The sequence below is a fragment of the Monodelphis domestica genome, chromosome 1 (genome assembly GCF_027887165.1).
Source record: "Monodelphis domestica isolate mMonDom1 chromosome 1, mMonDom1.pri, whole genome shotgun sequence".
Taxonomy (NCBI): Eukaryota; Metazoa; Chordata; class Mammalia; order Didelphimorphia; family Didelphidae; genus Monodelphis; species Monodelphis domestica.
In genome coordinates, this window is record NC_077227.1 from 420,820,749 (window position 1) to 420,845,926 (window position 25,178).

Below are 25,178 nucleotides of genomic sequence, written 5' to 3' on the forward strand. Positions count from 1 at the left end.
AGGTTTATTTCCTTCTTTTTATGTATGTACTCTGGTGGCTCCTGAACATTCAGGGAACTCTCTGGTCTTCATGCTTCTGCTCATAGACCTTTCCCTGGAATACTCTTCTTCCTTCTTTACCTGTCAAATCTTTACCTAATCTCTGGAGGTCATTTGAAAGACTATCACCTTCTGAATGAAATCTTCTCTGATCTCATAATCAATAATAACTGTCTCCTGCAGACCTCACACAGTATTTTGTTTTATAACTTCCTAGTGTGGCTACAATGGAACATCATGCTTTATCTTTACATCAGCTTTCAACCCTCCTATTTCACCATGAGAGCGAAGACTATGTCTAACTCTCTTATTTCTCTCCCAGAACTTAAAGCAATCCTCTGAATAAATAGTTATTTGATAAATACTTAGTTGCTGTGAAGAAAACACTTTGTCAATGCTGGTGCTCTGAAACAATGTGGACTTTTATGAATTATCAATAATATAAATGATCACTTAATAATATGGTCACTAATAACAGTATGAACTGTGTACCTATGTATAATGATATATTATCCATATTTACCTTAGTTTTCTAAACTGTAAGATGAACTGGAGAAGAAAATGACTAATCATTTCAGTATCTTTGTCAAGAAAACCCCAAATGAGGTCACTAAGAGTCAGACATGACTGAAAAATGACTGAACAACAACAAATGATAATACAAGGTAAAGTATAAAATATTCTGCGTACCATATAGACCTTGTGGATCCAGTGTGAAACCAGCATGACTTTCCCTTTTGATACCTTCTGGCTGAAATATATAAGGACAAAAACAGATTTCAGAAGAAAAATTATTATAGAGGATATTTTAATCTGGACGATTAAATAAAAATCAGGGAACTTTTAGCCAGGAGAAGACTTGTGGGACATATGATCTACCTCTTCAAATATCTGAAGGGCTATTATAAGGAGAAAGGAGTTGTAGACTTGTACCAGTAGGTTTAGAATTTGGATCAGAAGTGAAAATTACAGGTGGGCAAATGTCTCTTTCATAATAAAGACTTCCTACTCAAGTTTTCCACTGGTCAGATCGGTTTCTATTCCTGTTATAACATAGTTTCTGGAATCCTTGCCATCTGAATCAGTCCCTTTGTCCAGTGATGAGATGAGAGATGAATTTGTGTGTGGCTATGGTAAACAGATCAGAGGAGTGAACATTTTCTTTCTCACTTGTACAAACTGAGAAATGGTATTTCTGTATTCTATAGGATAATAGAATTTAGAAATGATAGAGACCTTATGGATCTGTCCTGTTTGTCTGTGCTGCCTATAATAATTACAATGCCACATTTATTTTATATATATATATATATATATATATTAAAAGCAAGTGTCATAAAAAAGAGAGTCATTGTTTCATGTGCAATCCTTTTCATGTTCTACTTCAAGAAAATGCTCTTTGTGGAAGGAAGTTATTTGTCAAATTCTGAAAAAAAAGTTAAAATTGCTTTTTTTCTCTATAAAATGAGAATAGATATCACTTGTCAGTGGTTGGCCTAAATGGTTGTTGAGTTCCTGTCCAACCCTACTGTTTTACAAATGAGAAAACAAACTAAACCAGTTGATAGTGAACCTATGTCACAGGTGCAAAAGATGACATACAAAGTGCTCCTTGTGGGCATGTGCCCCTCCCCCCCCCAAGTTCATTACTAGAAAGGCAGAAGGACGTAAGTGGAGCTGCTCCCCTCCCCTTCTCCATCACACCTGATGACATTTTTTCATATCTCCCACCCCTCTACCCAGCAGCCCAATGGGAGCCTACAGCGTGTAGGGTGGGTGGCTCATAGGAGGCAGAGCTAGAGGGGAACAGAGCACTCAGGCCACTCCCTTCCCCCTCTCTACATTTGCTGGGGATAGTCCTCACTTCACCCACTCCTCCGTCCAGCACCCCAATCAGAGTGCTTCTTCCCTCCCCTGTGTGGGATAAGGGGAAGGGCAGGGCATACCCAGCATGTGGGGGGGGCATGACTGAGGTCTGGGGGGGGGGAAGGCACTTCATCTCTAAAAGGTTTACCATCACTGGTCTAAGCAATTAACACCTACAGGTCATTAGTAGCAGGGACAGGATTTAAACCCAGGTCTATAGCTTCTAAAGTTTGTGCTTTTTCTCCTCTATAATAATCTGATTCTGATTCACTAAAAAGGTTATAACTTCAGGGGCTATTTTCACCAGGAAATTAGAAATAGCACAACTATCTTATATTTGAAAGTTCAAGCTGATTAGAAGGGAGCATAGAGAATTTCAGTGCCTTTTCTCCCACTAGATGGAAGTCACTATGTGATTTGGGGTAAGTTATCTGACTCCACTGAGCCTCAGTTTCTGATTTGTCAAGTGAAAATAACAATGCCTGAGCTGCCTACTTCAAACAGCTTTGGCGGGCCTAAAATGATATCAGTTACAAGATAACTTTGAAAATATTAATAGAACAAAACTACACAATATAACATGTGTATATTAGATGATATGTCATAAAATATCAAAGAACATAACTATTTGAAAGTTAAAGATGTTTTAAAAATGCAACCATTTTCCTTACCACCACTCGTAAGGTTTTCACCAAGATTTCTTTTCCATATGGAGTGTTTAGCGTGAAGTTGATAGTATGAAGACCTAATTCTAATGGCATAATATTGAATATAACTGACTGAATAGAAGAACCATCTATATCCTTCATAACACACTGAGTATGCTTTATTCCCTGAGGATGAGATGAAGAACTTCCAGCCAGACAGATTCCTTCACCCACAGACATTTGAACACAGAACTGGAATATCAAAGAAGAGGAATTGTATTAATGCATTAGCCAGAATAGTTTGAATTAACAATAAGAATTCTTCCTTTTGCTCCTAGTATTCACATAATGAGCCCATGGTCTAAATAATTTACAGTGTGAATATATTAATCATTCAGTAATAAAATATTATTGTACCATGAGAAATTATGAAAGAGATGATTTCAAAGAATCCTGGCAAGTATGGACTGATGTGGAGTGAAATATGTAGAACTGGGAGGACAGTTTACACAATAACATCAACATCATAAATAAAAACAACTTTGAAAGACTTAACAACTCTGGTCAAAGCAGTGATCAACCTATCTCTGTGAGTACCTAGGATGATGCTTGCTATCCATTTCCTGATAGAGAAATATCTGACTCAATATGAGAAGGAAAAGACAGTAATAATGGAGATGTCTACAAAAGAAGAAAATAATTGAAACAGTTGAGAAAGTGCACAGAGGAGATGAAATAGAAGTTCAGAATGAACTATAACCAAATTAGGTAAACACAGAATAGTATACATGCCAGACCTTTGGGAAAGGAAAGACTTTAAAACCAAGCAAGAGCTTAAAAAAAGCACAAAATGTAAAATCAATAATTTTGATTACATCAAATTTAAAAGTTTTTGTACAAACAAAAGTAATGCATCCAAAATTAGAAGGGAAGCAACAAATTGGGAAACAATCTTCATAACAAAAACCTCTGACAAAGGTCTAATTACCCAAATTTATAAAGAACTAAACCAATTGTACAAAATCAAGCCATTCTCCAATTGATGAATGGGCAAGGGACCTGGATAGGCAATTTTCAGTTAAAAAAAATCAAAACTATTAATAAGCACATGAAAAAGTGCTCTACATCTCTTATAATCAGAGAGATGCAAATCAAAACAACTCTGAGGTATCACCTCACACCTAGCAGATTGGCTAACATGACAGCAACATAAAGTAATGAATTCTGGAGGGGATGTGGCAAAGTTGGGACATTAATGCATTGCTGATGGAGTTGTGAATTGATCCAACCATTCTGGAGGGCAATTTGGAACTATACCCAAAAAGCTTTATGTCTGCCCTTTGATCCAACCATAGCACTGCTGGGTTTGTACCCCAAAGAGATAAAAAGGGAAAAGACATGTACAAGAATATTCATAGCTGCACTCTTTGTGGTGGCCAAAAATTGGAAAATGAGGGTATGCCCTTCAATTGGGGAATGGCTGAACAAATTGTGGTATATGTTGGTGATGGAATACTATTGTGCTAAAAGGAATAATAAAGTGGAGGAATTCCATGTGAACTGGAATGACCTCCAGGAATTGATGCAGAGCAAAAGGAGTAGAACCAGGAGAAAATTGTACAGAGACCGATACACTGTGGTACAATCGGATGTAATGAACTTCTCCATTAATGGCAATGCAGTGATCCTGAACAACTTGGAGGGATCTATGAGAAAAAACACTATCTACATTCAGAGGAAAAACTGTGAGAATAGATACACAGAAGAAAAACAACTACTTGAATACATGGGTCAAGGGGGATATGATTGGGGATGTAGACTCTAAATGAACATCCTAATGCAAACACCAACAACATGGAAATAGGTTCTGATCAAGGACACAAATAATACTCAATGAAATTGTGCATCGGCTATGGGAAGGGAGGGTGGAGGGGAGGAAGGGAAATAATGTGATTATTGTAACCAAGGAATAATGTTCTAAATTGACTAAATAAATTAATTAAAAAATTAAAAAATTTTTAAAAGTTCAGAATGAAGTACAGTCAAGAAGGTCAGTTTTGAAAGAAATGGATTAAATTTGTTTTGTATCTATTTAAAAAGCAAGTGGTATAGAATACAGATTCAGTTTCATGTCAAATCCTCTGTTGTGTTCTACTTTATAAATAGGAATATTCATTTTGGGAGATGTTAAATTTAGAACAGAAAATCTGAATGAAGATTATTCAACTCAACAGTTCAATTTCACAAACATTGAGCACCTACTATATAGAATATTTTTTGTTGCTCATTCTTTTGTAGTCACGTCCAACTCTTTGTGACCCCATTTAGAGTTTTCTTGGGAAAATGCTATAGTACTTTACCATTTCATTCTCTAGCTTATTTATTGATGAAGAAACTGAGGCAAAGTTAAGTGACTTGCCCAGTATCACACAGATAGTTAGTGTCTGAGGTCAGATTTGAATTGAGGAAGATGAGTCTTCCTAACTGCAGGATCAGAGCTGTTTACACTATGCCACCTTTCGGCCTATTTAGAATATACTGTATGGTATTGAGCAAACATCCACTAGTCTTACAATGAAAAGACTTAAGTTAAGAACAGGCTCTGACACTTAGTCTTATTTTTAGTTTACTCATCTATAAACTGAGTTTTCCACTTGTCATAGATGTGGGGTGACCTAGATGGGCACTGAAGTCCCTTTCAACTCTGAAATCCTTTGGATAGAGAAGCAGAATCCCAGAGGGACATAATGATTTATCCACAGTCATTAAGCTAGTTATAGAGCTCAGACCAGAGACTAGAATTCAAGAATCAAAACCGTAGAATAATAATCCCTCCCATTTGTAGAGTCTAATTTAGAAGATTGTGATTAAACCTCTTATCTCATTTGGTTCTCACAATGATCATGTATTGGATGCATCCCCATTTTACATACTAAATAGAAGTTCAGAGGTCATGTAGTACAACTCATTCAGTTCTTGTTTGTTTTTAACGGGAGGGGGGAGATTAAATACATTGTCTATGAGCACATTGCTAAGAAATGGAAAAATCAGGATTCAAACCCACTTTCCTTGATTGTAGGCCAAGTGCTTTCTCTACCATGCTGTCTCTTTTATAATACTTTAAACATACTCTGGAGCACTGGAATTGAAGACAGTTAAGGATAATTGTGTCAGAGAAGTGCTAACTCAGAAGAGATTTGAAGAATACCACTAGAGGCAAGAATAGAGATAAGGTTGAATATCATTTGAAGTTCTTTTCTTCAGAGAAAAACATCCAGGACACATTTTACAATAGCCACATAAAGTGTATCTCTTTCAAAGGCCAAAGATTAAAAATTTTTGGGTCAAAAAGAAAGTGCAGGGAAGGGGTAGACCTAGACTCCCAAACCCTCAGAAGCTTGGAAGATTCTTTCCTAAGTATCCTTTTCATCTTGAGTTATAATCCCTTCTAACCTTCATTTCAGAAATTTTGTAGTTGTAAACTGTTCCCTTTATTTGAATCTGTTCTCCTCGCACCACAGAGTAGGGAATCTGCATCTCCAAGAAGATGTCTTTCAATACTTTGATCTTGAGTGGATCAGCAACACATATACCTAAGAACAGAAACAGAACCCATAACAGCCATATTAGGGAACACAGAACATATTTTTGGATCTAAAACATTTTATATATGGTTCACTTTAATATTAATAATTTTATTATTAACATCATAAGTAATATAATATATTCTATTCTATATCAATGATAATTTAGCAATATAAAATTATGTGATGATATATTATATGTAACATAAAAAATTCAATAATAATTTTAAAATAATTAGCATTTTAATAGCACTTGAAGGTTTACAAAGCATTTTACATATGTTATCTCATTTGGTCCTCCCAATCACCCTATGAGATAGGTATTATAATTATCCCCATTTTACAGATGAGGAAACTGAGACTTGGAGGATTTAAACAACTTAATGAGGTTCACACAACTATAGCTAGATCTTGATTAGTGTGAACAAAAATCTATAGAGTAGTCATGTGTATTCAGAGATGTACTATATGAAATTAAATCATGAAAAATATAGCAGTTGGTTCTAGTCCAATGGAAATATAAGTGTTTGAGGCAGAATTCGAACTAACATCTTTCTGGCAACAAAATGAAACCCTCTACCTAATGGACCATGGAGCTGATTTCAATATTTAAAGAAGAAAGTCCAGCTTTGTTTCTCTCTCCATTGTCCCCATATCACTGAGATTTTTATTTGGTGACCAGAATATTTTATTTGAATTGGGCTATAGTGGTCATCTCCAATATTATGGAAAAGGCACTACAGAAAGAACAAGTAGAAGATTAACTTTTTTTTTTTAAACTCTTACTTTCTGTCTTGGAATCAATACTGTGTATTGGTTCCAAGGCAGAAGAGTGGTAAGGGCTAGGCAATGGGGGTCAAGTGACTTGCCCAGAGTCACACAGCTGGGAAGTGTCTGAGGTCAGATTTGAACCCAGGACCTCCCATCTCTAGGTCTGGCTCTCAATTCACTGAGATACCCAGCTGCCCCCAGAAGATGAACTTCTAACTCATCATGAGGTTCCTCAAAGTATCAAGAAGTATAGAGTGCTGTACTTAAAAGGTTCAGCTCTTATCTCTAACACCTAATAACTATATGTCCTTGAGAGAGCCATTTTATTTTTATTTTGAGTTTTTTTCCATAAAATTAGAATAATGATCCCTTCCTAGCTATTGTGAAGCTCTAATAAGATATTGTATGCAAAGTGCTTTATGCCTATAAAGTTTGAGAGGCATGAAGAAAGATGAATCAGAGCATCTCACCTCCTGACTATGACTATTTTTTTTTAAATGGACCAAGGCTACAAAAAAAGGGAAAATAGAAATAAATGTGAAATTATTTTGTTAAAGTAATTTAAAACATAATTTTGCAATTTAAAAAGTAGTTGCATATGTGTTCATATACATACATACATACACATATTCATATGTGTTCTTCTTTTACCAAACCGTAAATAATTTGGATTTTGTTTAAGGCATGATTTTAGCCCTTGGTTCATTTGAATGTTTTTTTTTTATCAATGATGATCATATTTATAATACAAATTACTTTTAAAATAACTCTAATGTGTTATATAGTCAGCTATTACTATCCAAGAGAAAACTGACAAGTTATGAGCTCACAAAGATACACCCCCTCAGGATCTAGTGAAATTAGATAAAGCTGCTTACCTTTGTCCGAGATGCCAATGGCTCGAATCTCCCAGGATGTTATAGAGTCAGGTAGGGTCAATGGAAATTTGTACCTGAAGGTTCAAATGTTTCATGACATTCCTGTAGAACAGAAACTTAACTATCTGTAACCCAACTTGCCAGAACTGTCAAATATCTAGAGTTCTGCTGCCTTTCATTATTAGGATAAAAAAAAAAACTATAAACAGACAAGTTCATACCAAGTATTTATTTAAAAAGAAAAAAATATCCTTCTAAGTCAATGTTCTAGGCTTAGAATATTTTCAACTCATTCTCCTAGATTTTTTCTATCTTCATTTCTCTTGTGGCTTATAATGTGTTCTTTTTCAGAAGGTTGGCTTGAGAGTCTCCACAATCAAATATGTGTGTGTTTGTGTATCTATAAAACTCTTACCTTCTATCTTAGAATCAATTGATTTTTAAGAAAGAAGAGCAATAAGGGCTAGACAATTAGAGTGAAGTGCCTTGCCCAGGGATATACAAATTGCAAGTGCTAGAGGCCAGATTTGAACCCATGTCCTCTGGACTCCAGGCCTGATGTTCTATCCACCATGCTACCTAGCTGCCCCTATTCAAATTAATATTAAAGAATATTTGGAATAATCTATTTACTACAAGCAGGGAAATGGAATGCTACATTTTGGTTATACATGAAACCTGAGTGAACAAGAAACAATTAACAGAATATCTTCCTTGCATTTTGGTTAAATGAAAATTTATTTGACTTGCACTTTGGGGGAAGAAAATTTCCTCTTTTTATCTAAATTATAAAGGGAGACAATTAGACAGACAAAGATAAAGTTCAGTATTATAGAAAGAGCATCTAATTTAGTTTCTGCCTTTAATTCATGGAGGCAGTATGTGCAGTATGATTGATTTGGATTCAAGAAGACCTGTGTTCAAATTCCACCTTAAACACTTACTTGGCTATACAACCCTGGGTGAATCACTTAACTTCCTTGGGCGTTATTTTTTTTATGAGATGGCTGCACTCATTGACCTTTAAGATCCTTTTTAGCTATAAATTTATGATCCTCTGAGAGCTATGACTTTGAGAAAGCAATTTCACCTCTAAAACCTCAGTATCCCCATTTGTAAGGCAAAGGAATTGAACTACATAATCTCTACGGTCTCTAACAATCTACATTCTATGTTGTAACATCCTATTTTCTAAGGCACCTTCCAGCAATCACAATATAACATATTCCAAGGTCCCCACTGATTTAATATTCTATCTATGCATACACAGTAAAAGAAAGTTCACTGTTGGAGAATTTATGTTAGCAGCAACTGGCTATATACCTGAGCTGGGGATAAAAAATTGGGGTCTCTAAATTGAGCATAGGGACTCCTGCAGGCTGCATATTGACTTAGAAAACTACACGTTATCATTATCTATGTTTTATTATATGTTTATTCATTTTGTAAAAGATTTCCCTTTTACAATTTTACAATTTTTTTTTTTTACAAATTTTTTTTTTACAAATTTTTACAAATTTACAAATTTACAATTTAAAAAAAATTTTACAATTTTTTCCCAATTACATTTTAATCTGGTTTGGGTCACACTCAGGAGGTGACTCCTCCAAGAGACACTAAAAGTGTTATAACATCCCAGAGGCTTTATATTGTTATCTCGGTCCCAAAATACTTGAATGAAGTGAAAATGTATATTTTTTAAGAAAGCATATTGTAAGAGCATCTAGGTGGCTTAGTGGATAGTGAGCCAGGCCTAGAAAAGGGGAAGTCCTGAGTTCAAATGTGACTTCTGATATTTCCTAGGTCTGTGACCCTAGTCATGTAATCCCCATTGCCTAGCCCTTACCACTCTTCTGCCTCAAAACTAATATTTAGTATCAATTCTGAGAGAGGTGGTCAAGTTTCTTCTTTTAAAGTATATTAGAAATGGAGTATCACTTTTTATTATCAAAAGAACTACTGACACATTCTTTATGTGGAAATGACTTTCCAAATTTTTGGACATTATACTTAGTGGTCTTATAATATTTTTAAGAGCAAAATCAAAATAGTACAATACCTTAAATGAACATTGCGGACTTCCCATAACCAACTTTCAGGAAAATAGCTTCGAATTTCTGGTTTGCCAATCTCCATCAGTGTTTTAATATCTAAAAAGTTTATATTTAGTATATGTAACAATAGACTAATATATATCATATATAGATACGACTTATTAGTCTTCATCTTTTTGAATTTTTAGTCAGATTTTCTGTAATAGAAGTCATTTATTTAGTATCAAAATAAGATGATAAATGTTTAAAAGACATGTTCTACAAATCAAATTTATTTTCTAGTAATACTTCACCTTCAAGAAATACATTAATTTTGAAATTTGAATAAATGTCTTTATATATGCCTGGAACAATTACAACACTATCTACTTCATTCATGATGTTGGCATGATACTTTTCCTTTTATTTATTTTTTTAAACTCTTACATTCCATCTTGGAATCAATACTGTGTATTGGTTCCAAGGCAGAAGAATGGTAAGGACTAGGTAAAGGGGGTCAAGTGACTTGCCCAAGGCCACACAGCTAGGAAGCATCTGAGGCCAGATTTGAACCTAGGACCTCCTGTCTCTAGGCCTGGCTCTCAATCTACTGAGCTACCCAGCTGCCCCCAATACTTTTCCTTTTAGCCAAAGACATTCCTTCATATTTTGTCCAAAAAATGGAAAACATCCATTGTAAGTACCTTGGTTTATCTAATTCTATATCTCAAAATTCCCTATTCCTCATCCTTTATTTCAGACTTGGTGGAAAAGGTAACCCCCCTTTTTTTTGACAAAGCTAACCAATTTGCCTATCTCCCAATCCCATCCCTTCCAAACTCTTCTAGACATTTGCCCCTTAAACTATCACCTCTTTCTCCAATATTCATTTTTTCTCTGTATCCACTAATTTCTTAACACATTCTACTTTCTAATCAAACTTACTGACTTCCATCTCTTGTCTCTATGCCTTTGTGTACTATCCCTCTTCACTTCCATCTATTAAAGCTTAAAGCTGCAAGAAGATTTTTGGGACATCCTGTTTAACTCATCAGTGGCAAGGCTAGAGTTAAAAACTAGGTCTCAACTCTGAGGTCAATGTGCTTTTTTCATTGTGTCCTGAAGCATTTTGATGCCCAGGTGAGGTTATTCACATAAGAACCTTAAGACTTGGAATCTCAAGAACCAAAAGAATAATTGAAGAAAATTGTTAAAGGACTCTCTATGAATGCTTAATGAGAGTTGTCATAGGAAATAGAACTCTCAAGATCATTTCTACAAGCTTGCCTTTAACTGAATCTGCTAACTGATAGAATCAAATTATTCTTTCCAAAAAGTCATTCTCATAATCAGAATTTACTCTTTCCTTAATTTTGATCATAAGATTCTTTAGTTTTTTGGCATTGTTGAGATATGTAATATTTTCTCCAAATAAGAGATTATAAAAAATAAAATGTTAGAGCTAGAAAGAATGTTGAATTATAGAATGGTAAAACTTAGAATGTATACCATAGACTTTTAGATCTGGAACAAATCCTAGATAAATTTATTTGGACACCCTGTAAAACCTTAGTCAAAGCACTTTGGATCTCCAAACTTCAGTTTCCACACCTGAAGTCCTTTCCAGTTCTAAGTTTTCTGAATTTATGAAACTCCTCTCATTAAAAACAATTCATGGTTCTTCCTTCATGTGTAGATAATACAAGTCTTGGTGTTTGGTTTTGTGTTTTAAGTGATTTGAGGCATGGGGCTGGTGAAAGTAAGAATAGTGTGGTTGTGTGCAAGACTTTATATTTCCACAATATCATTTACTACCTGAATGACATTGAACAAGTCAGAGGATTATAATATCTCAGGATCATACATCTAGACCTAGAAGGGATCTCAGAAACTATCTAGTCCAATTCTTTCATTCTAGAGATGAGGAAACCCAGATCCAGGGACTTAGCTGACTTGACTAAGGTCATTCAAATGAAAGCGTCAGAGGTAGGGGTTCAACCCCATTATTCCAACTCCATCCAGAAGTCTTTCCAGTTTGAGCCTCATTTTCTTCATTTGCAAAATGGAAATAACAACATCTCTCCCATCTACTTTTCTGGTTTGATTCAAGAAATAAACTAAATAAGATATTTGTAAAAGTTTTTTGTGACCATGAAGTGAATTACAAAAGTAAGATACCATTATTGATTACCTATTTCTAAGGTCTGTGTTAGTTTTTTGCTATTATTAGGATTCTCATAACCATTACTTTTATCTTCAATACATCTGTATGCTTCCAACTCTGAGCTTAAAATGAGTATAAATTTTTTTAACTTACAATTCCTTCCCAATATCACAGGTTTATGATTGGATTTAGAACGTATTTGAAATGCCAATTCACAGCAACTCTTGAATGCTTCAATGCAAAACTGTCCCTCTTTAACTCTCTCAAGACGTTTCTCACAGGTCTCATGGGTCTTTGTGGCACCATCATAGCAGCACTTCCGAACACGTGGGTGTTTGTACTGAGCAGCTGTAATCAATAACAGATGTGCCCTTATTTAAGTCTTTTCAATGCATTGTTTCTATATTTTTTTTAAACTAAAACCCTTGCGTTCTTTCTTAGGATCAATAATGAATATTATTGGTTCCAAGGCAGAAGAATGGTAAGGGGTGGTAAGAGTTAAGCAATAGGGCTTAGATGACTTTCCCAAGGTCACACAGCCAGGAAGTATTTAAGACCAAATTTGAACCCAGGACCTCCCATCTCTGGGCCTTGCTTTTAACCTACTGAGCCATCTCACCAACCCCTCAATGTACTTTTAATTAAACTGCTATACATATTTATTCCTCACCAAAAAACAGGTGCCAAATATAAGCAGAAATACTCCTAGGGGATGCTGGTTCTGGGCAAATCTTACCATGCTGCCCATGATTCTCCCAATTTCCACCCTAGGACCTTTCATAATCTTCTCCCAACATTCATCTTGGTAACATTAAGACAGCCTGATGAGAAGGTTAGGAGGTAGTAAAGATCTAACAACTCTGGAACATTTAGGAAAGTCTAGACATGAGGGAGCAGCTTCACCTGATCTCTTCCCATCCCTTTGCTGACATCTATACTTAAGAAGTAGCAAAAGTAATAACTAACAGTGTAGTAGTGAGGATTCTGTAGTTCAGCTGTTGTTCTGGTACTCCATCCTCAAACTGCTGCCCTGGATCTTCTTGGATTTAACCAGGAGAGAGGAAGAAGCTAAGTACTGGTCTAGCATTCTCTGATGTTCTTTAATGTTCTTTAATCATAACTGATTTGGCTCAGTTGTCAGTCAACATCAAGACAAACAGCATTGGAAAAGTGACCAATTACATCATTGTTGGATGAAGGTTTGTTCATGGTTGCAGAATATCTGAGATCACTTGGCAAGTCTCATAATTCTTTGTAGGATTCCAGGATTTTCTGCCTTCCATTTTGGTAAGGGGAGATAGGGACAGACAGGACCTTCTCACCAGCAGTCACATACACTTTGCCTGGTTGGATCTGGATCCAAAACAAAGGAGCCAGTGGAGTTGCTAGTAACCTTGTCCTAAAGCTGTTTATTTTCCTAACATGGAAGAAGAAAAGGGAAAGGAAGAGGAAAAGGAGGAGGATGTTGTATTTTTTTATTATTAACACCCTTAGGAGGGTTTGTAGGGTTATGGTCTAAGGAGATATTTTTTTAATCTTCCTAGGCATTTGAAAAATCTATTTTAAAGACTCATCTTCACTCATATAGCAAAGTGAAGGGTGTGGGTGGGTGTGGAGGATGTGTGAGTATGTGTATAAGAGAGAGAGGAAAAAGAAGGAGGAGGAGACGAAGAGGAAAGGGAAAAAGGAGAATAGAAAGGAGGAGGAGGGAAATCAGGAGGAAAAGAAAGAGGAGAAGGAGAAAGAGGAGAGGGAGAAGAAATTTCATTCAGAGAAGGATTGACCAAATTCTAGAAAATCCTTAATACAAAAGAGAAATTCCATAGTGTAGACTAGGGCTTGGCATGGGAGGGTCTCACTCAAGTGTGTCTTAATCATTTCTCAGGCACAATGTAGCACAAATTTGAAAGGTGCTTAGAGTATGTTTAATGTTGACTATATTAAGGCTCTGATAAACAGGAATCCCAGTATATTAATTAATCAGTCCTAAATCCATGTTAATATCAATCACTGTGGGAAGTGTTCTGACAATTTCTAAGAAATCTCACTTTTTCATTTATATAAATAAGAAAGTAGAGAAAATAGAATTTTAAAATATATCCAGTTCCCAAAATTATACAAACATATATAGTCTTTGTAATCCAATACAATTTTCAGTGTACCTTTTTTTTCAAGTTCCTTTTGCAGCTCTCTCCTTGGTCTGAGTATTTCCTCACAAGGTGTTTCTGTTTTTTTTTTTTTAAGGTGGATGGAAGGAAAAAAAAATTTTAATACATTTTCCCAAGAAAATATCTATATTTCAAAGTCACATTCAATATTTGAGGCTGACTTGTTTTTCATCATGAAAATTTTTCCTTACAGAAAAATACCTAAGTATAGGGTAAGAATTATATTTTATTTTAAGGTAATTAATTAATTTGTTTATTGCTATAACAATATCACAGTATCTCAGACTTAGAGACATGGTTATGCTGGAACCAGCTCAAACTGGCCCTCAAGAATAGATTGCTAACCTTTCAGTGTGTACATTTATACCTTGAAAATTGGCAAATACTTCAAACTAAGACTTTTTTTATTGATTTATTGAATTTCTAGCTTTGTAAAAGTGACAGAGAAAATGTTAATAATGCAAGTTACTCTCAAAAGTGGGTCATAGGTCCATTTTTTCCTCCAGAGAGGAAATTCTTAGTCATTGATCAGTAAAATTCTGCCTGGAAGAGACTTAGGAGCTGAGCTATGCCTGTCCATATCAGAATAGGAAACTCTTCTATAATATCTCCAATAAGGGTTTGTCAGGCCTTTTGCTTAAAACCTTCAGTTAAGAAGTATCAGCTATACCCCAAGACAGCTGATTCCACTTTTGAATTGTCTTGTCAGGAAGTTTTTCCTCATATAGCTAAACTATGTTTCTCTTCAACTTCCACTCAATATTTCTCATTCTGTGCCCTGGGACAATGTTAAATACTGGAAGACAGCTACCATTTACCTCTCCTTGAATTGTCCTTCCTCAGGTTAAATAGTTCTACTTCCTTCAAGCACTCACTGTACAGCATATACTTTCTTGTCTCCATTATCATGAAACCAGTAGAACCAATAAGACTGTGGTATGTTAAAAAAGAGAAATACAAATGTAATCATAGAATAAATTCTGTCCACATTACCATTTTCTTGTGTGACTTCTGTATTAGCATTGGTGAGAAATGTAAGTCCTGCTAAATGAAACACATCAGCACTGTTCTGACCTCCACCAGCACCGCACCCCAGGTCACTTTTTTCGAAAACTCTCATTACCTATAACAGGAAGGAAGAATCATGAGCTGATTTTAATTTTAACGCGGGTAGTTTTATAGATCCTGAAAACTTAGAACTGGAAAGAACTTCAGAAATTGTCTAATCCACTTTTGAGATATGGAAACTGAGGTCCAGAGAGTTGAAGTATCTTATCCAAGGGAATACAGAGTATCTCAAAAGCTGTAGTGTGGTTTTAAGCTTTATTGGGTTTTATTAGCTTGATTTTTATATTTTGTATTGATATTTATGTAAATGAATATAACAACAATATGATCTAAATTGAGATATTAGAATAAATTTAATGGCTAACAGATCAAACTTTAAACTGACCTAAATTTTTGGGCCTCCCTGAATAACTCCCCAGTGTCAAGGCTAGAATCAGAATTGAGGTATTCTGATTCCCAATGTACTCTTTTCTCATTATGTCTTGAGGCCTCATAGAAAATGTATTTATTCACATGAGGCCCTAAAGATATAGAATCTCAAGAAAAGTACTCTTAATCTTAAGATGATTTCCACAAGCCTGCCTTTAATTCTCCTAGTTAATTAATAGAACAAAACTACCATTTCCCAAAAAACCTCACATCTTCAACCTATTTTTTTCCTTAATTTTGAGCATAAGAATCTACCACTTGAGGAATTTCACATTATTTTATCCCAATAACAGATTATATATAATAGAATGATAGAGCTAGAGAGAATCATGGGTCACAGAATAGTTTAACAGAACTTAAACCACAGAATTTAGAACTTGAAAGAATCTTAGATAAATTTAACTCGAGTGACTAATTCCTTCTCTAAAGTCTAAGTGAATATCTATTTCAAGGAGTAGTTTATATCCTTAATACTTCCTTTGAGGTATAAAGGGGCAACCTAGTAAAATGAATAGACATTTGGGACTATAATTAGGAAGAAAGGATATTAAGTCAAACTTCTAAAACAAAAAATTGATGTGATTCTGGACAAGTCCTTTTACCTTTCAGTTTCCCATGTGATTCTCCAGGACTATAAGTTACATATGAGTTGCCTATCTTACACCATCACACTGAGTTTCAATACTGGGTGTTCACCATGCTGATGAAATAATGGGTTCAGAGCCCCTCCCCCAAGAAGAAACTTCCAGAATATACTTTCATTCCAAAATCTTCTCTATTTCCCATTCCAATTTTTTTAAACCCTTCTACCTTCCCCCTTAGAATCAATACTATGTATTGGTTCCAAAGCAGAAGAGTGTAGTAAGGACTAGGCAATGGGGGTTAAATGACTTGTCCAGGGTCACATAGCTAGGAAGTATCTGAGGCTGGATTTGAACCCAGGACCTCCCATCTCTAGGACTGGCTCTCAACTCACTGAGCTACCCAGCTACCCAGCTGCCCCACTCCATTCCAATACTGAATCACCTTTCAGATTGATGCAACCCCCTCCCCCCAGTCTAATAACAGTCTTGTCTGTTATAATTTTCTGATTTATACTTTGAGCTAGGGAAATAATAAAATAATTATATTTGTTTTAAAAGTTAGAATTAATAAAGGCCTTACTTAGTCTAACAGATGATTTACTTAAACAGAGCAAAGAAAAATATTGTAAAATCCTTGAAATCAATAGGAATTAGCATAATTGAATGATATTATTCAATTTCCTGGATAATTATTATTCTGAGTTTCTTTTCAGGTAAAAAGGCATTTTAGTTCTTTCAGCATAAATTGTCCTGAGAAGAGCTGTGTGTCAACATAGTTCACAAAAAATAGAATTTTGAGTTAATTTAATCAATGCTAAAATATAAGCAGGATTTCTCAGGACAAATAAATCTACTTAAAATATTTGAAACTATTAATGTTGCCAACTACATTGGATATGACTATACTTTAGTCTCACTTTGCTGTCAGGTCTCTTTAAATGTCCTTTTAATTTTTGCCCACAAATATCCTTTGTTCTCAGGTCTTTGCTCTCAAAATGCCTTTATTTTCGTAAGAGCTGCAATTCTTTCTTCTTTCCTCAAAAAATTGCCAGATATAGCACTTTTCATTAAATAATAACTCCTCAGATGGATGAGAATTTATTGGGCTTCAACTGAGATAAAGAATCTCCTGTTCTGGCCCATTCTCTTCATTTTATAGCTAAGGGTGATTGACCCTAAATCACACAGGTATTTCGAAAGTGAGATTTGAACCTGATTTGACACAGTAGTTGGCACATAGTAGGTGCTTTATAAATATTGATTCAATTGTTTTAAAAAAAGAATATCCCCTTCCATTCCTCATTCCCTACCCTTTCCTTAATTCTTGAGAAAGTTTGTTGGGCAGATTCCTGCACACAGCAGATGACTCAGGTTCCTTCTAACTATATGATGTGATCTTGAGGACTCCAAAAGGAGTGGCACAGTGATTCAAACACTGGACCTGGAGTCAGGAAGACCTAAGTTCAAATCTGACCTCAGATACTTACTATTTCTGTACCTCTGGGCAAGTCACGTAACTTCTCTCAGCCTCAGTTTCTTCTTCTATAAAATGAGGATAATAATAAAGCCTACCTCCCCAGGTTATTATAAGGATAAAGTGAGATAATATGAGAATATTTGTAAAGTGCTTCACAAACCTTAAAGTAATATATAAACTCTATCATTAGTTATTAATAATTATTAATTAGTAGTCATTTAATTAATACTGTTAATTAAGAAGAATTATTATTTTATTTCTGAAACACAGTCTTAAGCTCCTCTACAACTCATGAATGATGCAGTATGATACTTTACTCTTTTCATATCCATGAGTTTCTTGGGTTTTCCTTTGATTCCATAGATAGCTGCATCCATAGCAGACAAAGCAACCCAGGAATTATATTGGGTTACCAAATTCAGAGAGATGATTTCTCCAGGAGTATATGCATTTTCATTTGACAGCTGAACCTGAAAGGTAATTGGAAACAAGAAAAGATTATCCATAAGAGGCCACATCTATTGGTGAGAACCACATCCATACACACAGACTGGCCATTTGGGTGGAGAGCTGACTTCTGAAGGAAACAGACTTTGAGAGATCACTTACCTGAAGGTTATTGCCACATTTTTCTTCCACATCTAACCAGACTGAATCAGCTACTAATTCTGCCTGGTTTTCTCCTGTCACAAGGTAATAGACTAGAAGTCGGGCCGAAGGAATCATATCCTGAGTTATTGGAATGTTTAGACTTTGATAAGACAAATGTTCAAGCTTCTTTCTGGTCCCAAAGTTAACTATTTTGCCCTTGGATAAAACCTAAGAGAGAAACAAAATAAAGGTGGAGCTTTTGGAATAAGCCATTTGCGGGAAACTGTTCAAATGTTAGGAAACAGCCTTTGTTCATTTATTTTTAAAATAGAGATGACCAAAAAATTCTTTGACTAAATAAATGCACAGGATTGAGGTTCTCTCCCTTTGTCTTTTAAATATCTGTCTAAAGTAGTCCATATTCTCCTAACTATTCCTTGAATTCCATATTTTGCCCTCTGTCCCTGCATATTCATCTAGGCTGCCCTCCTCCACCCCCTCTAGGCCAGCCTTGGCTTTACTCCTCATCCCCTCCTTTCAGAATCCTTTTCCTTCAAGCCTCAGCTCAGCAGCCACCTCTTCCACATTGTCTTCCTCCCTGATGACATATATGAAAGCAACTTTTCTCTCTCCTCAAATGCCCTGAGAGCACATTGTCTGAATTGCTCCATCATTCCCTCTCTTGTCACATTCCTGCTCATGTATATGTTGTAAGAGCCCCAAGTTCCTCCATTAAATGTAAACTCTTTGAGGGCAGAAAGGGAATTGATTATCCACTAAACAAGTTGGCTCCCTGCAAATAATAGGTAGCATAAACTCGACCTGCTTTGGGGAGACCTTGGCTCTGATCCTAGCTCTGATATTAAATTGCTGTGTTCCTTTGGGCACATAACTGGATTTCCCTGGGCTTTGGGATCCCAAGTATATAAAATAAGAAGATTTCACTAGTTATTCACATTTATACAGTGCTTTAAGGTCTGTGCCTCTAAAAGAGTACAAATGGGTAAGTAGCTATGTAACAGCCTTTCTAGAGGCAGGGAATCCTCTTTCCCTGATAAAATCTCCCTGATAACAATCACCCTGATGCTGGAAATCTCTTTCCCCAGGGGAAAACCTTTCATTCCATAGGGAGACAGCAATTTCCCTGGGAATGGGAATATGGTAGCTCACAGCCATACTCTAGTCTCCTCTTCTGCTTCAGGAATATACTATTTGCTATGACTACTCCCAAAGGCTTGTTGCTGAAGCTTAAGTGAGATAGAAAATCTGAAATTGCTCTGTTAAATTTAAAGTACTATGCATATATTATGTAAGAGGACAGAGAGATAGTATAATGCATACAGTGCCAGGCCTAGAGGCAGGAAGACTCATCTTCCTAAATTCAAATCTGGCCTCACACAAGTACTGGCTTTGTGACTCTGGGCAAGTCACTTAACCCTGTTTGCTTCAGTTTCCTCATCTGTAAAATGAGCTGGAGAAGGAAATGGCAAAGTGCTCCAGTATCTTCATCAAGACAACACCAAATGGGGGCATGAAGAGTCAGACAGGACTGAAAACAACTGAACAACAACTAGATAATATATTATTCTTGTTAGATACTCCATAAATATTCATTGATTTATATTTCACTAATCACCATTATAACTACTGTAGTGAAAGTGTAAATTGATTCCTTTTATGCTACTCTTATCATTGAAACAGTGAAATTCTTGAGATTGAGAAATGTTTGCTTATAAGTAAGTAGCCAATAATTATCACTGACAAATTGCCTAAAACATGATGTAACCTCTCTCACACACACACAGAGGTCCTGGGTCCAGGTCAGACAAAGCAGGATAAAAAGCTAGTCAAGCTATTTCCAGTAATTGACCATTTTTAAAATGATTTGCCCAAAGCACAGCAAAATGTATCGTTTATATAAACAGACTTTTACTCTACTTACCAAGTAATTATAGAAGGCTATCTTGTCAATATATGGACTGCTCGGTTTAACAGTAATGCTTAAGTAATCTCCCACATGTAAAGGTTTGAGGTTCTCTGTCCAGTCAATGTAAAGGTAACTTTTGCTGCGGGATGAATATGCTACTGCTCTATATTCTTTGACAGCCTGGTTTTCTTCTGGAAGATTAAGGTCTTCAGTCCTGACCTAATAAAGGGAAGGGAAGGAGGTGAGGATGGTACAAAAAGTTGTAAGAATATGAGGTTAGGAAAACAAATCTTTCATATCAAAAATGAAAAAGGAGAACTTGTAATAATTGAAGAGGAACAAAAGTGCTATTTTAGAAGAAATAAATGCATACTTAAATCTCTTAAATACTTAGATTAACAAAAGAAAAAAGAGACTATGGAAATAGCCCAGTAACAACAACAACAAAACAAACAAAAAAAAACCTTGAACAAGCCATAAATAAACTCCCAAAGGGAAAAAATGGTCTAGGACCAAAGTGGCTTAAGAAGTGAATTCTACCAAATAATCAAAGAACAATTAATTCTAATGTAGTCAGTCACCTGACACACAGCTCTCACTTGTGACTCCCAGTAGCTGCTAGCATGTGGCAGCGGCCACACCCCGGGCAATGGCTTCGACAGGCCGGCCAAACCTTGTGAGGGTAGCAATCGGGTCGTCGTCGACCCCTGGTGAACCAGGGCTTTGCTCACCCAGCATGTGAAGACTGCTTCGGCTGAACAGACGGAAGAAACCAATAAGAAGGTTCAACGGCTGAGATGGCGACGCAGCAAAGCACTGTGGAGTGTTTTGGAGTGGAGGACAGCACTGCTCACCCTAATCAAGGGAGGGGACTAGAAAAGGTGTCCCAAACATTGCCTGCCCTACAACCACCCAGTCAGCACACTGCGGCTGGCGGGTCATCCCTTTAAGAGGTCGAAATCAAATAAAAAATACAAAGAAACTTCTACTAGGAGCATGGAACATCAGGACATTACTTGATAGAGAGAATACCCCAAGACCTGAGAGAAGAACAGCTCTAATCGATAAAGAACTGGCGCAATATAACATTGACATCGCAGCCTTAAGCGAAACACGCTTACCAGAAGAGGGATCACTCAGTGAACCCACCACTGGATACACCTTCTTCTGGAAAGGCAGAGCCTCAAATGAAGACAGAATCCACAGTGTTGGCCTGGCCATCAAGACCAGTTTGCTCAAACAGCTGCCAGACTTGCCTGTGGGCATCAGCGAGAGGCTCATGAAGATCCGTTTGCCTCTCAGCAAAGACTGGTATGCCACAATCATCAGCGCATATGCCCCTACACTGACCAGCACAGAGGAGACCATCGAGCAGTTCTACTCTGACCTGAGTGCCATCCTGCACTCAGTGCCCACAAATGACAAGCTGATACTACTGGGAGACTTCAACACCCGCGTTGGACAGGACCATGAAAGATGGAAAGGAGTGCTCGGCAAACACAGCATGGGCAAAATGAACAACAACGGCCTACTGCTACTCAGCAAATGCTCAGAGTTCGAACTCACCATCACGAACACTGTGTTCAGAATGGCGAACAAATATAAAACAATGTGGATGCACCCAAGATCAAAACAGTGGCATCTCATTGACTACATCATTGTACACCGGCAAGACATCCAGGATGTAAAGATCACCAGAGCCATGAGAGGAGCTGAATGCTGGACAGACCACCGATTGGTTAGAGCGACTCTTCAAATGCGCACTGCGCCTTGCCATCCAAAATGCGCCCAGACATTTCGCGCATTTTACAACATGAGTCGTCTTAGAGATCCATCTTATTTGCAAACATTCCAATCCTGACTGCACGACAAGCTGTCTGCCAAGGGACCACTCACTGGAAGCTCAACCGAGAAATGGAACCAGTTCAGAGACGCAGTGAAGGAAACATCAAAGGCAGTCCTAGACCCAAAACAACGTAACCACCAGGACTGGTTCGACAAGAACAACACTGCTATTGAAGACCTATTGAGCAAGAAGAACAAAGCCTTTATGGAGTGGCAAAATAACCCAAACTCTGCTCCTAAAAAGGACAGATTCAAGTCTCTCCAAGCCACAGCACAGTGTGAGATCAGGAAGATGCAAGACCGATGGTGGGAAAAAAAAGGCAGAAGAAATCCAGCGGTTTGCTGATATGAAAAACTACAAACAATTTTTCAGTGCCCTCAAGACTGTCTATGGGCCATTAAAACCCACCACCACTCCCTTGCTATCCTCTGATGGTGACACTCTCATAAAAGATAAAAAAGGCATCAGCAACAGGTGGAAAGAACACTTAAGTCAGCTTCTCAACTGACCCTCTTCAGTCGACCAAAGCGCCCTTGACCAGATCCCCCAAAACCGTACCATTGAACAACTTGGCGTCCCTCCTTCAATAGAGGAAGTCCAAAAAGCCATTAAACAAATGAGTACAGGCAAGGCACCCAGTAAAGACGGGATCCCAACCAAGGTATACAAGGCCTTAAATGGAAAGGCGCTCCAGGCATTCCACATAGTGCTGACCAGCATATGGGAAGAAGAAGACATGCCCCCAGAACTCAGAGATGCCTCCATTGTAGCCCTATACAAGAACAAATGCTCATGAGCAGCCTGTGACAACTACAGAGGCATCTCACTACTCTCCACTGCCAGAAAGATCCTCGCCCGTGTTATACTCAACAGACTCCTGTCATCTGTCTCAGAGCAGAACCTGTCTGAATCACAATGTGGCTTCCGACCAGATCGCAGCACCATCGACATGGTCTTCACGGTGAGGCAAATGCAGGAAAAATGCCTTGAGCAGAACCTGAGTCTCTACATTGTCTTCATAGACCTGACAAAGGCGGTCGACACAGTGAACAGGGACGCATTGTGGGTGATCCTCAGCAAGCTCGGTTGCCCAGCAAAATTCGTCAAACTGATCCAGCTCTTTCATGTCGACATGACAGGGGAAGTCCTATCTGGTGGAGAGACTTTCGATCGCTTCAACATCTCCAAAGGCGTGAAACAAGGCTGTGTCTTCACTCTGGTACTATTCAACCTATTTTTCACCCAAGTATTACGACATGCTGTGATGGATCTAGACCTGGGCGTCTACATCAAATACCGACTGGATGGCTCACTATTTGACCTTCGCCACCTGACTGCAAAAACAAAGACAACAGAGAGACTCATCCTGGAAGCTCTCTTTGCAGATGACTGTGTCTCATGGCCCACCAAGAAAATCATCTCCAAACCATTGTGGACAGGTTTTCCACTGCAACAAAACTGTTTGACCTGACTATCAGCCTTAGCAAAACAGAGGTGCTGTTCCAACCTGCACCAGGGAGGCCAACTAACCAGCCATGCATTACAATCAACAGCACACAGCTTTCTAACATCAACACTTTCAAATACCTGGGCAGCACCATCGCCAACGACGGGTCCCTAGACCACGAGATTAGTGCCAGGATCCAAAAGGTCAGCCAGGCACTTGGGCGGCTGTGCTGCAAAGTCCTCCAACACAAAGGTGTAAGCACTGCGACGAAGCTCAAAGTGTATAATGCAGTGGTCCTCAGCTTGCTCCTGTACGGTTGTGAAACATGGACACTGTACCGGAAGCACATGAAGCAGTTGGAGCAATTCCACCAACGCTCTCTCCGGTCAATCATGAGGAGCCGATGGCAGGACCGAATCACCAACCAGGAAGTCCTCAACAGAGCCAACTCCACCAGCATCGAAGTCATGGTCCTCAAAACCCAGCTACGATGGTCTGGACACGTCCTCCGCATGGACCCACAGAGAATACCAAGACAGGTATTCTATGGTGAACTGTCAGCTGGACTCAGGAAACAAGGCCGACCAAAGAAAAGATTCAAGGATCAGCTAAAGTCCAACTTGAAGTGGGCTGGCATTACACCAAAGCAACTAGAACTCGCTGCCTCTGACAGAAGCAGCTGGCGAACCCACATTCACCATGCTGCCACCACCTTTGAAGATGAGCGACGTCGACGTCTTGCCGCTGCGCGTGAACGCCGACACCAGGCCACAACCGTACCTCCCGTAACAACTGGCGTCCCAGGCCCCATGTGCCACAAACTCTGCGCCTCAGCCTTTGGACTCCAAAGCCACATGAGGGTACACCGTAGATGAAACTGCACAAAGACAATAGTCATTCTCGATCACTGAGAGACTACCACTACTAGTCAGTCAATAAGCATTAGTTAAGTGTCTGCTATATAAGTGGTCCTGGGCTAAGTGCTAGGGATACATAAACTGTTTTCAATAACAAGAAAAGCAGGCACCTTTCCAATTATTAGGGGTAAAATTAGGTATTTGGATTTTATAAGTGAGTGACAGGAGTGAATCCTGTTATCCTTTTAGACTGTCTCAGGCCCAGCTTAGAACTTAGAGTCAAAACTGCTGCTAGAATTCTCAGGTGTATATAAGAGTTGGATGTTTCCAACTGTCATTCTGTACTATCTCTCTGGGCTAAGCAAGGTCCAGAAAGCAGTTTTCCCTTAGCTCTCTGGCAAATTCCCTGTGAAACCTTTGGGAATACCAGATTGGCAGTTTAGGAAGAGAGGGGTGACTGTTTGGTAGTGGCTGAAGTGAAAAGACTGACAGAAAGAAGAAACGAAGATATTTTTCTCTGATCTCTGTGAGAAAGCAGAGATAGGACAGGTTTTGGCCTATTCAGGTGGGTAGCCATTCCTGCCTCAACCAAACCAACTTTTGGCTAGGCTGGCAGTATAGCAGTTGCAGGAATAACATCTTGACACCGTATTTTTTAAGACATATATTATTTTATAAAGTATTAGAAATAGGTTTATTAGGTAGTAATTGGGTTGTAAAATAGAGATAAGGAATGAGTGCAGGTCTGGTTTATGAGACAGAAGTGGGACCTGTGAGGACCCTTAAATTTGGTATAGTTTTA

General features: G+C 37.7%; 1 protein-coding gene across 1 annotated transcript in view; it reads right to left on the bottom strand.

Annotated features, from left to right (window-relative positions):
* Positions 1–25,178, bottom strand: part of C5 (complement C5) — a 115,966-nt gene that overhangs the window by 63,654 nt on the left and 27,134 nt on the right. The window contains exons 12-22 of the mRNA XM_056812030.1: positions 20,242–20,445; positions 18,318–18,527; positions 18,026–18,178; positions 15,144–15,273; positions 14,145–14,207; positions 12,136–12,330; positions 9,845–9,935; positions 7,786–7,859; positions 6,006–6,145; positions 2,577–2,804; positions 730–790 (exon numbers count right to left, since the gene is read on the bottom strand). Of these exons, the coding sequence (XP_056668008.1) occupies positions 730–790; positions 2,577–2,804; positions 6,006–6,145; positions 7,786–7,859; positions 9,845–9,935; positions 12,136–12,330; positions 14,145–14,207; positions 15,144–15,273; positions 18,026–18,178; positions 18,318–18,527; positions 20,242–20,445 (1,549 nt within the window). The remainder of the gene's footprint in view (positions 1–729; positions 791–2,576; positions 2,805–6,005; positions 6,146–7,785; positions 7,860–9,844; positions 9,936–12,135; positions 12,331–14,144; positions 14,208–15,143; positions 15,274–18,025; positions 18,179–18,317; positions 18,528–20,241; positions 20,446–25,178) is intronic.